At 47.2% G+C, this 12,057-nt stretch overlaps 1 protein-coding gene and 1 long non-coding RNA gene across 3 annotated transcripts in view; one reads left to right on the top strand and one right to left on the bottom strand.

The window, feature by feature from the left end:
* Positions 1-3,278: 3,278 nt before the first annotated feature.
* The window catches only part of LOC133163343 (uncharacterized), a 53,253-nt gene continuing 44,474 nt past the window's right edge, over positions 3,279-12,057 (bottom strand). Inside the window, exon 3 of the long non-coding RNA XR_009716366.1 lies at positions 3,279-3,533. This is a non-coding gene — a long non-coding RNA (uncharacterized LOC133163343). The remainder of the gene's footprint in view (positions 3,534-12,057) is intronic.
* fibcd1b (fibrinogen C domain containing 1b) overlaps positions 3,396-12,057 on the top strand; it is a 39,999-nt gene continuing 31,337 nt past the window's right edge. Inside the window, exon 1 of one of the 2 annotated variants that reach the window (XM_061293032.1) lies at positions 3,396-3,854. In XM_061293032.1, the coding sequence (XP_061149016.1) occupies positions 3,807-3,854 (48 nt within the window). In that variant the 5' untranslated portion in view covers positions 3,396-3,806. The remainder of the gene's footprint in view (positions 3,855-12,057) is intronic. The other variant, XM_061293033.1, reaches the window with a different exon arrangement.

Genomic DNA, 12,057 nt, shown 5'->3' with positions numbered 1-12,057 from the left:
ACGAAGTGATTGGTCGCCAGTAGAAAAAACGCCAAATAAACGACACGGCCATGAAAGACATGAAATAACGCTCAAAACGTGGAGCAACACATGAATAATAACTTCACCGTACAGGGAAGCATATCAAGAGAACGGCCGATATCATTTCCGTATGCATGTATTATACCGCCCCCAAGTGGCCGAGGCGCGCACACCAGAAGGAGCAACACAATGCGCATATTGCATATATCTCAACCAGATTTATGCATAAAACATTTCGAAACTGTTTCTTTTCACTCCCAAAAATTGCAAACCTAATTTGCCTTGACTTTGACTTTCACCCATTGACTCCCCCCCCCCGACCCAAGATGAAAGAACCCGAGTCGCTTTCATTCCGCTCGGCGCTCTGCCGTCAAGATGTCGCCCCCTCCTTCTCCCGGTAACCACTGTAACGTTTCAGCCGGTGAAAAAAAACTTTGATTTTTACAATTTAAGACGGGTCATTTTCATTCTCCTCGGCTGCTGGGAGTGCACCGGGCAAGGTGGTCCATTTTCATTCCGTCCTTTGGAATTCCTGTATTACAGGCGGGCGCGGTCAACGGGTGCACCCGAATGCGACTGGGAGGAGAGTGATGAAATCGTTGTTTTGGAACGAGACGGTGACAAAACAGCCCCCTCCCCCTGGGTTGACTTAGCGCACGTTCATCGTTTCGGAATATTTATTTTTCTCAGATGTAAACAGCCCGAGGCTGCCGTCGAAACGAGCTCGACCGCGATGCAAGGGATGGGAAGTCCGCCGTTGACGAATGACTCCACTAAAAGGTTGGAGTGATACAATTAAGATTTTTGGAGAGGCCGCTAAACTGGGTTGGGGTGAGCCATTTGCAAGACTCATTTACGTCAAATATTAAATGTTGGCCGGAACTACCGTATTTTCCGGACTATAAGGCGCACCGGACTATAAGGCGCACCTTCAATGAATGGCCCATTTTAAGACGTTGTCCTTATATAAGGCGCACCGGACTATAAGGTGCACCATTAATGCATCATGTCAGATTTTGAATCCAAATCAAATGATTCTCCATTTTATCTTTTTTATTTCAACTTCAGATGCAACAAATGACTTTATAATCACAAAATAATGATCCATAGTCTTTTTGATTCATGATTCATAGTCTTCAGCAGGCCACTTATGCTTGATTTCATGACACAATGCTTCGGGCCAGTTTGAATTTAGGAATTTAGTCCATATATAAGGCGCACTGGACTATAAGGTGCACTGTCGGCTTTTGAGAAGATTTTAGGTTTTTAGGTGCGCCTTATAGTCCGGAAAATACGGTACTTAAAAAAAACCACTTAATGAAAATATCCCTCTTAGACCTGTTGTGTAAAACCCAAGATGCTAGCTTAGCTAGGAAGCGTAACAAAGCGCACATTACGGTTAAAAGTTCCGGTAATGATTTAATAATAAGAATTGGGATTAGCTACCTGCCTAAATCCCAATCCGCCGGAGAGGTTGCGGATCGGACACAAAATGGAACATTAAGGCCAACTTATATTCCTTCCGCTGGGATCCCATTAGACGTAATCTTGTTGAAGTCGTAACCGAAGCAGGAAGTGGTTGGCCCCCACCCCCAGCCCTCCTTTATCCCCAGCGAGTGTCGCCCTGGAGGAGGCCCTGCAGATAATTGCACACCGCTCGAAAGATGAGCCCGTCGGCAAACATTGGAGAGTCCTTCAAGGCCCAGGGAAGCCCATCAAAAGTCTTGTCGGATAGGGAACAGGACTAGGAGGGAGGGAGGGAGGCCTTTATTTTTACAGATGCACTTTTAGCCATTGGAATTTCGGGAACTAGATTTCAATTAAAATGCAGAAATGGCCTCAATGTTAAGGTTTCATTTTCTTTCATTTGCGTCACGCGTGACGCAATCGTCTCACAAGACTCGGTCGTAGCCATTCGCGCTCCGTCTGACCACTTTTTTCTCTTCCGACTTGATTTAAGGAGTACAAGAAGACATTTTCTCTGTAAAAGTCACTGCCTCAAGGGAGAGGAACATGAAAGGGAAAAAAAGAACTTTTACTGGTGCCTTAATTGCAGCCGGTTCTTTGTATTGTGCTTCTGAGAAAAAAGAATCTTGTCTGTTTTTTTTTTTTGCAAACTATCAACCGCCGTGGCATTTTGAGGAAGGGCGAGCCAGCCTGCCATGCGTGGAGGAAAAAAAACAAAACAAGCCAAAGGTGGGAGGGAGGGAGAGAGATGAGGCCACATCTCCAACAACAGCAGGCTGCAATCGTTGAGATAAAGCAAGCGCTCATCCTCGGAGAAACTTTCTTTTTTAAGAATGATATTTTCCCGCCAGAAGTGGGCGCACGTTGGAGATGGATGCTCTTCGCCGCTGCGAAGGAGGCGTCCACGAGACCCGCCGGCTATTTCCCGCCTTTCAAGTCATTCCTATTATTATTGTTATTGTAATATTTCACTTCCACTCCCCCATCCCCAAGCCAACGTTGGCAAATTGAACATCTGTGCGCTTTGCCTGCCATTTTTAGTGCACGCTTTGCCTTTTCCCATGAGCCCCGCATGCCCCATGGGCGTGCAAAAGAATGGGGCGTCACCTCAGTTGCGATAAAAAACAAAATATATATATATATGTAAAGTCTTTGTTTGCGGTGTTTCACTGCAGTCTGGCTTTTTTCTTTCTTTGACATAGAATTTGTTGTTTATTTTTCGCCTCTCCAAATGCGATTTGGCGTCTTCCGGCTGCCGCTTCTTGCGCCGCCTTCCCATCACTTTAAGCTGCCTTTTTTTTTTTTTTTTTTCCCCTTTTCCTTCATGATTCCCCTAAATAATATGTATAACAAACAAAATTTTTTTTTTTATATATTTGAAAGGAAATATGAGGCCTGTGAAAAAAAAATAGCAGTCTGAAGATTGCAGCCTGGCCCAGCGGAAATCAGCCAGATTGTCCTGATTAGTCACTCTGGGCCTAATAACATCCACCGTAATACACTTAATACACTTGGTTTTGTTTCCCAATTGAGCGAGCGCACCAGAACTGTGACGTGGGAGGTGCGGAAAGGGACACATTGCGAGATACAGGCAAGTGTGAAACAGACAGGCGACATAGTAGCCGCTTCAAATGTTCTTGTGGACTTTGCCACGGCAAGAAAAAAAAAACAACACCCTTAAGGTGCTTGTTGTGACGTCCCAGACGACGCCGCCACCTCCTCCCGTCTCCTCCTGTAGGCATCTCCGTTAACGTATGATACAGATGATGACAGCTCATCATCATCATCATCATCATCATCATCATCATCTTCCTCCTTCCTTATGCTCCGGCGTTTATTCATTGCCACTTACTTGGTGTCAGTGCGCTATGATGTTTCTCGTGGAGGGGTGGGCGGGCGCTCGTTGATTGACAGGCGGGCGGGTGCGCACTAGCGCAAGCGAGGAGCGCGCACTTGGCTCGCTCTCTTTTGCTCGGAACCAGAGCCTGCGTGGATGTTGCAGAGAGGAAGGAGCGTCCGCGGACTTTAGCTGAGAAACCACGCAACTGGAACATAAGATTGATTTTTGTCATGGAGTAAAAGACTTTTTCTGAGTGGGAATTGTGTGCGTTTTTTTCTTTTTTGGGGGGCAGAACATTCCCTGCGGAATAATCCGAAGCAGCAGTACAGCATTTTGCAGCAGAAGCCGACTACGAAGTTCCACGCAAATGGAGTAAAGGCTGCTCGGTTCGCGGGACTTGCTCGGCTTGGATGTGTTGGCGTCGGTGGATGTAATGCGCACATTCTCCGCGGGACGCTGACCGGCCGATGGGGGAAGCATGGACACCTCTTCAGAACTCGAAGACGGGACTCGCCACAAGAACCAGGTGAGTGGACGCGATATGGATGAAGTGCGTGTGCGTGCGTGCACGCGATATGGATGAAGTGTGCGTGCGCGCGCGGGTATCGCGCGTATGCTGGTGGTAAAAAGTGCGGAGATCGTTCTCAGCCAACCTCCTCCATTCATCCATTCTATCCCCGGTTGGCGGCACCCGCGCTCCCCGGTTTGGAGGCGAGGTGCCCGGTCGATATATCGCCGCAATTAGATATGCGCGTTTTTAAATATACGAAAATACAATTTAACTGCATGGTATTAAATTACATATATTTGTTTTAATGGAGTAACTTTAGATGTGGTTTTAAGTGCTTCTACACTTGGCATTAAATATCCCCCCCCCCCCCCCCCCCATTTTGATATTTTTTTCTCTACATTATATATACACAAGGTCACGGTCATGTCACAAGGGGCTGCCAGGCTCCGATTTCAAGACACTGATTCACTTTTCCCCCATTCTGAACGCATCCGCCTGCACAAGGCGCCTCCTCCTCGTCATTGTGGGGATGCAGTGAGCAAATTGAGAATTCCAGCCATGCAGGTGCTGAGAATCAACGGAATTATTCATCCCTTCCTAATCGATATTCCACTAGCCGCCCAACCCCTCGGTGCAAATGTGCGCTGCCAGTATTCTGTTTGTGTGAATTCGGAAGAATTCCAGCAAGATCACAGCCTTTACCTGTCTTGTCCAACCACATTGCACTGATGTCACGCCAGTGCTGCTCTTAACCTCTAGGGGGCGCATTTCCCACACAGGTATTCACAGGTTTTTTCAATAACCTGTCACTTCTACTTTGCGAGCTAATGATTCCATGTGGCATTTTGGCAAAGTCTGACAAGTTTTCCGATGAGATCCGCCCGCCTCCTCATCAAAAGGAGAGCCGGTGAGTCATTTGGAGGCATCCTGAACTGCTCTCAATTCATATTGACTCGATACGTAAGAGGTAATTTGTCACGTATGACGTCCGGGGTAAGCGTGATACTTCTCCGGAGGCGGCGATCAATGGGCGTGCAGGAAATGATGCGCAAATGTCGTTTGCTGTTCGGAGTGTCGTCTGAATGGCTTTAAATGAGCAAAGAAAAATCAACACGCTGCAAAATAGCTCCAATATACAACACAGTGTTATTATGTCATCAGAATACAAGATGGCACTCGTGTGGCAAAAATAACTGTCAAAAATGTTGATTTCTCATACCTGAGTGTACGTAGCTTTTTTTTTTTTTGGTGGCAAGATGTCGGCCATTTTAGTGGAACAAGTAGTTGTCAGTGACGCTGTGACACATGTTGCTGCGGCGGCCATTTTTGTTCTGGTAGCATGTTGTCTTTGCTGCAATATTTACTTGAGGGAAGAAAGAAGGGAAAGAGCAGGCAGCCATTGAGATGAAGCGCAAGCGCGAATGACTAAATGAGACTAATACGCCGAGTGGCTCCACTGCGAGGATTAAAGGGGAAAATATGTCCCAGCACCCCCAAACGCTCGCCTCCGATCACACGGCGATAGGGAACGCCGCCAGATGAGCCGCTTGCGCTTTGCTCTTCATTTCCCCTCGCACACTTCTTTTTCGTATTATTTGACGACGTACTGTTGGATTGTCTCTATTATGAAATATAAAGAATTCAAAACCTCCGGTGTGCAACCTGGCCACCGGGGGCAGTATGGTACAGTCATCAAGACTATCACAACTACTGTGAGTGACTCGATTAATTATTATGTCATTTGTAGTCCTGACTGTGATTACCGTTACGGTGCGTGTACTCAAAAGATTCACACACCCCTGCTAGCCTATCTATGGCGTTTTGCATTGTTTGTTAGCATGAAGCTAAACGAGCCTCATTCAGGTCAATGTGGGTTTTTTTAGTGTTAACTTTGATTTTACCTAGCCTACCAAAATTAAGGTTAGGCTTAGCCTACACTAGCCACTGAATTCTTAATTGATGACTAATCCCGTTCATATGAATTGGCGCCATTCGCTCTACGTCCCTCCTCTTACTGTTTACAATTGCATCGCCCCCGTCGTGCTCTCAAGTCGCTGACTCTTTGACGATTGCGCCATTGTCCCGCAACAATTGTGCCGGCGCTCTCCGCTCTATCGCCAGGGTAGCCTTCATGCGCTCTCTCTCCAACACAGCAATGGTGAAAAGTCTGTTTCCAAATCCCAATTAAGGGAAAGAAAAAGCAGCCGGGGCCTCCGAGAAGACGATTATACACGCGGTACAGCCGAGAAGTATCTCGCAAGAGTCGCCCATCAGTTTGGAAGCAATCAATAGCACTCTGAACAAATCCTAACTTTTCCAAAGCACTAAAAGTGCTAAGCCGCCTTGAAATCGATAGCACGCCCGCACACCAACATTTCAAGGCGTACGTCCTCATTGCTCGTAAAATCTAGGTACACTGGACACATAGCGGTCGGCGTTTTATCAAATGGATGGAATTCAAGTAAAAAGTCGCGTAGTACCGATTTATGAAAAATCGATTTCCATTTCCACCGCCGTCCACAAAGGACTCGTTTTTTTAATGGTGTCTTGCAAGGTGGCGGAGGCGCACCTAATAAAGTGTTTGCCGTTTGTTGATTTGGAAGCCGAGCGTCCGCATCACGAGCGCAAATCAAGGCCCGATGCCGCCCATCGCTGTATTTATGTACCCGCAACGCGATCATTCGCCGAGCTTAACAAAAGCCCCGACGCTCCAGGCGAGCATCAATCCGCCGAGTCGGCTCGCAAATTACGTGACACTCAAAACGCCTCTCCGGCAAAACGCTGAAATGGAAAGAGTCCGCATTAAAGCACTCGTCGAATGACAGGCGGTCGAATGCATTTGTCGACCGCGCGACTTCTACCGTGTACCGTGTTGAGTTGTGGCAGTGGTAATAACGTGCTTGTCAGTCAGTCACATGACTTGGAAAGAAGGCCGGTGACACCACAAAGGCATCAAGTAGAAATCTAAAAGAAGATCAATCACAATAGTTACGTCATTGCTTCAAGTAGCTTTTTTGTTTTGTGAAAAATAATCTTACAGAGGAAATCTTGAAATCCACCCGAGTTGAAATAATATTTTGAAATTCCGAAAAAGCCGGGACACGTTCAGCCTTGTTAGCTTAGCTGGTTCAGACCTCACATCAAAAACGTAATTATTACTAATTATAAAATTAGCAAACTAAAGCAACATATTATTATTACACTGCATGCTTTTGAGCGCATTTTTATTTTATTTTTTTTACTATGCGGATGACCGCATTGCGTAATTGCAATCGTTAATTCGAGTTTTTGGAACGGAGGTAAAAACACGACGCTAGCTAATAAGGGAATTAATTAGCCTTTCGGATCCAGCGAATCATGAAAGATCAGTGTAATGGAGCTACGGTCGTGTGGCTGGATCCGGATCTGGAGCAGAAAAAGAACGGGGCTTTGTGTTTTCGCAGGACAATTGTGGCGGAATCAGGCGGGAGAACAGAGAAGAATACTTGGGCGCTGCGCCAGAGCATCTGTTGAGTGCGGACTTTGGCGTCCGCCCCGCTGTTTGCTGAATAGCGGCTCTTTTTGTCATCATCGGGAGTCCAACTGGCAGAGAGGCTTTGATTGAGCCGCCTTTTGCTCTTTAACGTTCTTTCCAAGCGCCGCACGATTGCTTCGCCTCTCGCTCCAAATGGAGCAATTTCCCACCGGTGAACGCCATCATCGCTTAACAGATAGCCAATCTCAATGAACTAAGACTCATCATGAGCGGCTCTCGGCGTGATCGGCATCTAACCAAAACGGGGAAATGCATGTAGGTATAGCCCAGACATGTTTTGAAACTCATTTGCTAGCACCCTCGGGAGAAAAAGGAATAAATAAAACCCTGACCCCAGTTTCGAAACTGCTTATGGACGCCAAATTCAGTTGAGGTGTTTACCACTACGGGATACGTGAAGAAGTCTCATGAGAATTTTGCTGTGAATTAGAAGGCTCTCAAAAATTGAACAGGAAGTTGGCAATTTTTCTTAGAAGCGGACATTTTGGGACGGGCCGCCTCAAACGAACCCCGATTGTATTTGCGGCCTTGCTTCGATTGTCGTCGGCTGCGACCGTGAACGGAGCGGTGAGTCGCTTCGGGGGGGAGAGAGCTAGCAAATGAAATGGTGCGTGAAAAGACGACACGGGCGAGGTATTTATCGCCACCGTCTTATTGAATCGCAAAGACAAACGGGCTCGTCTCTCTCCGGCCGACATTTCCTCATCATGAAAAAATCAATCGTTGATGTTTGTGTGTCCTTATTTCAAGAGCACTCGGGGATGGAAGCTTTTTTTACTCCTTTCTCGCTAGCGTTTCAATTGTTAGCATAGCTTCCAAACAATTAGCTCCATGTTGTAGTACATTGTTGTCTGACTAGAAAGTTCCCCGCCATGTTAAGCCAAGCACTCTTTTCCTTTTTTTTTTTCTTCTTCTTTCTCCATTTCATACAAAAGCAACAGCTATATCAGTCCAAATTTGCAGCAGATCATATTTTCTCTGGAAGAAAAAAAAAATCCTCCATCATTTGCTACGTGAGCAGAAGCGCTGCTGTTTTGCACCGCCGGGCTTGTTTTTCATTAGCGGCACTGGCAAACGTTTTTCGAGCATATCATTCCCGACGAGCGAAAGCTCCCGCCCCCTGGCTACGGCTGAAAACAAGCAACATATTTACTATTTCCCTTGTTTCCACTGGTGAGACGTTGCACTGCTCTGCAGTAGCAACGAAATTGGATATGGAAATAGCAGACGGGCGCAGGTCACTACTTTCTGCTGATGCCGCGCAACTCGGGCAGCAGCGACGGGGTCCTCGGAGAAAACCGACACGCCGACGCGGATAGCGTCTCAGAGGCACGTGAAACCTGGCACAAATGCAAGCCCCCTCCGAGATGCGGAAAAAATGAAAGGCCGATAGGTGCGGTCGATAGGAAATCGGATAGTTCCTACTATGTACTCCAATCCTCCAGGGGGCAGCGTATTGACAGAGTGAGGACAGCTGTACTTTAGCGATTGTAGACCTTCACTGTAACGTGACGCGCAGTTTTGTCATGCTTCTTGTGCCACAGATGCTAAATTATGAAACCACCATTAGCAAAAATGTTAAATTCTCTTTTTTTTTGGGTTTGGTTCAACACGGCAACTTGACCTTTCAATTTATGCGTGTTCAAATTCATTTCCATCCAAAGTCACTCCAGCGACGCTACGTCAGCCGTTCTCCTTCTCCCCCCAAAACGGGAATATTTGTACGGCCGAGCTGTCAATCATCGACGTCCGGCGTCGGGAGTATTCTTTTTAAAAGCCCCTCGCAAAGCACATGCAGGCTCGAGCCATTTGTCTGCCGTCTCCAGTCAAATCTCCCTTACGCACGCCATGACTAATGCATGAAGATGTGATGAGGACGGGAATCGTCTGCCGAGAGTAGCGGGCGAGCGGCGTCGGATGTCCGCAATTACAGTGTGCACACAAAGAATGTCAAGAGTACGTCGCCCGGGCCGCTGACGGAAAGCGTAATTGCCGTGTAATCGCAGACAAATTGTTCCTCGGACTTGACGTTGCCCCTGTTTTAGGTGCTCCCCCTAGCCTTTTTCATTTGTTAAAAACACTCTTCCTACTTACTCGCTTGGGACTTTGAAAGGCGGCGATGGTTTGCCGGGCCTTCTATGATGTGTTAACATAAGAAATCAATCAGGCCCACACACCTCCCGCAGCTGCTATTGATTTATCACTTGCGTGCCCGAAATGAAGAGCGACTCTGGCGGCGTTGCCATGCCCGAGAGACAGACGGAGAGATGATGGTGCTAGGAGGCCTGGAGATCGAGGGGGGGAAAAAATGTTTGGTGAATTCTGCTATTTTCAGGTGGTCTTCAAAGGCTGACATTTTTTTTGTTGCCCCTAAAGCCAATTTCACTTAGCAACACTGAATTCGGTCAACTTGTCTACTTTAAGTGGACCCACAAAAAAGCCGGACATCTTTTTTTAGTCATTCCAGCCAATTCCAGGTGTCCTTCAACGGCCAATATGTCCTTGAGATATTTTGAAATTTTGAACGTTCACTTATAGCAATATTACATTTGGTAAACCTGTCGAGCACAAATGGACCCACCCAAAAGAGCCCCACACAAATCTATGCCCCAAATGACCCCAGATCTCACTCTGGATCTTTATATCAAATCCATCCGCCTTTAATTTCCTATCATTTATGTGCATGTTGCGGCGGCGCTGACAGCCCACTGAAAAAGAGGTCGGCGGTCACCCGATGCGGCGCCGGCGACGGCTCCCCGTAGGCGCCTCGGTTAAACCCGGAGGCGACTTGGACAGCTGCTCTCGCGTCATTTGCATCGTAATGAAGCCCACATTTGAACCCGGCGCCGCTGTCGTATTAATCACGCAAACTTTAAATAAAACTCATTTGAATAAAATGAGCCAGAGCACCAAAGACCCTCGTGAAATTGATGTTTATTATTATCCCTGCGACAAATCAACCGTCCACGCCCGGGTACTTGTTTGCATCTCGTTTCTATTTTTGAGGGTTCTTGACATCCTCTGAAAAGTTTGGAAAATTTTAGCATCAGCACAAAATTTGGTGGACATATTTAGTTCAATAGGATGCTCTTCAAAAGTCTCAAGTGTTTGTGGTTTTAGGAAATGGGCCAATTTCAGGGCTTCTCATTCCACACTTTGACTTTTTGCGTATGCAAATAGATTCCAACGCTAATATCAACTTTGGGCATTATTTCTCAAGACGGCTTCATTAAAAAGTGATTGCACTCGCACTCTGGTCGACACATATCTGGCTATTAGCCGCCCAAAATCCAATGTTCCCTTCTGGGACAATTCAAGGATTCTTCGTCTTTGTCTTCTTTTTCTAATTATGTCCTCAATGATTTTTTCTCTCATCCATGACTGATCGGACGTCTATATCCAATTTACTTTTTTACGTCTTATGAACGATTTGTTGTGTGTGTGTGGGGGGGGGGCTGAGCTGAGATTCCGCGGAAAAACCTTTACAATGCATTTTGTACTTTCGTAGTCCGTCGGCACGCCATCCGATAAAACGCCTTGTTTATATAATTCCTCTGGTAGATTAGGAGTGCGTGTCGGTGGCCATATGTCGCTTAACAGAAGGGAACCCTACCTCGCAGCGGGGGTGGACGAGCCTGATTGAAGGGGTTAAAGAGAAGATTAAAGCGATAATGTACTGGAATAATCCCTACAGTACTTTAACCATCTTCAAAAGCAGAGCCCGAAGGGTTACGTCAAGGGACGTTGCAACGGATTACTCGGAATAATTATCCCGGCATATGCGTCCCGCCACAATTAGAGTCCGGGGGTCATGGGTCAAATCTCGCCGCCTGGGGATTTCACACGCACGTACAGTAACCGGACTGACAGACAGTCACACTGATAAATTCCTCATGGAGTCGAGTTCACGCGGGCTCCCCGGGAGAAGCGGTGACAAGGTGCAAAGTGGTTTATCCTCTGAAGTGTTTCACTCCGAGGCACTCCGGGGTCCCTCCGAGTCCCCGCGAAGATGATAAATGGCTCCTTGGTCTAATGGCTTTTAAGTGGACCGCATGAGTCTTCGGTCTGGTGTAGTGGTCCCGGGTCTTCATCGTTCAACAGGCGCACGAGTCTGAGGGAACCTGTGGGGAAAGTTCTCAGGACTATTTTGAGCATCGTTAGCTCTCCCGCAAAATGAACTGCTGCCATTTTCCTCGCCAGGACGATATTTGCGAATGTTCCTCCTCAAACATTTACGCGCCTCGTAAATCTGCTGAGCATGGAGATTGTCACCCGCCACCTTGTCAGGGAGCCTGCTGGCACTCGGGGAAAAATAATTACATTCTCAGCGAGTCTTAATTGCTGCCTTGAAAGCTTCCCCTTCTCACACGCTAACAAAGCACCCTTTTATGCCCCCCCCCCCCCCCTCCGCCCCCACCTCACTCTATTCCCCCGCCGAGCTCTGCCTGAGCGTCCTGTCCTGATTTAAGTGGCTTTATCTCCTTACTCCAGAACGTCGCGTCAGAAAAAAAACACTAAGTGGTTCCCGGTATGCGTTGCGTCTTTTAAAAGAACGTCCACGCCCGCTTTCTGCTCGCCGTCTTACCGGGCCGTCCGTCCGTCCATCTGAATTGAGTTGCTTCGTTTTTTGTCCCGACGAATGCGAGCGTCCAAAATGTCCCGTATTGACCTTTTAAACGTGAA

This window comes from Syngnathus typhle, linkage group LG12 (assembly GCF_033458585.1).
Source record: "Syngnathus typhle isolate RoL2023-S1 ecotype Sweden linkage group LG12, RoL_Styp_1.0, whole genome shotgun sequence".
NCBI classification, from domain to species: Eukaryota; Metazoa; Chordata; class Actinopteri; order Syngnathiformes; family Syngnathidae; genus Syngnathus; species Syngnathus typhle.
Note: the sequence above shows the minus strand (reverse complement) of the source record. Positions and strands in the feature narration are given on the sequence as shown.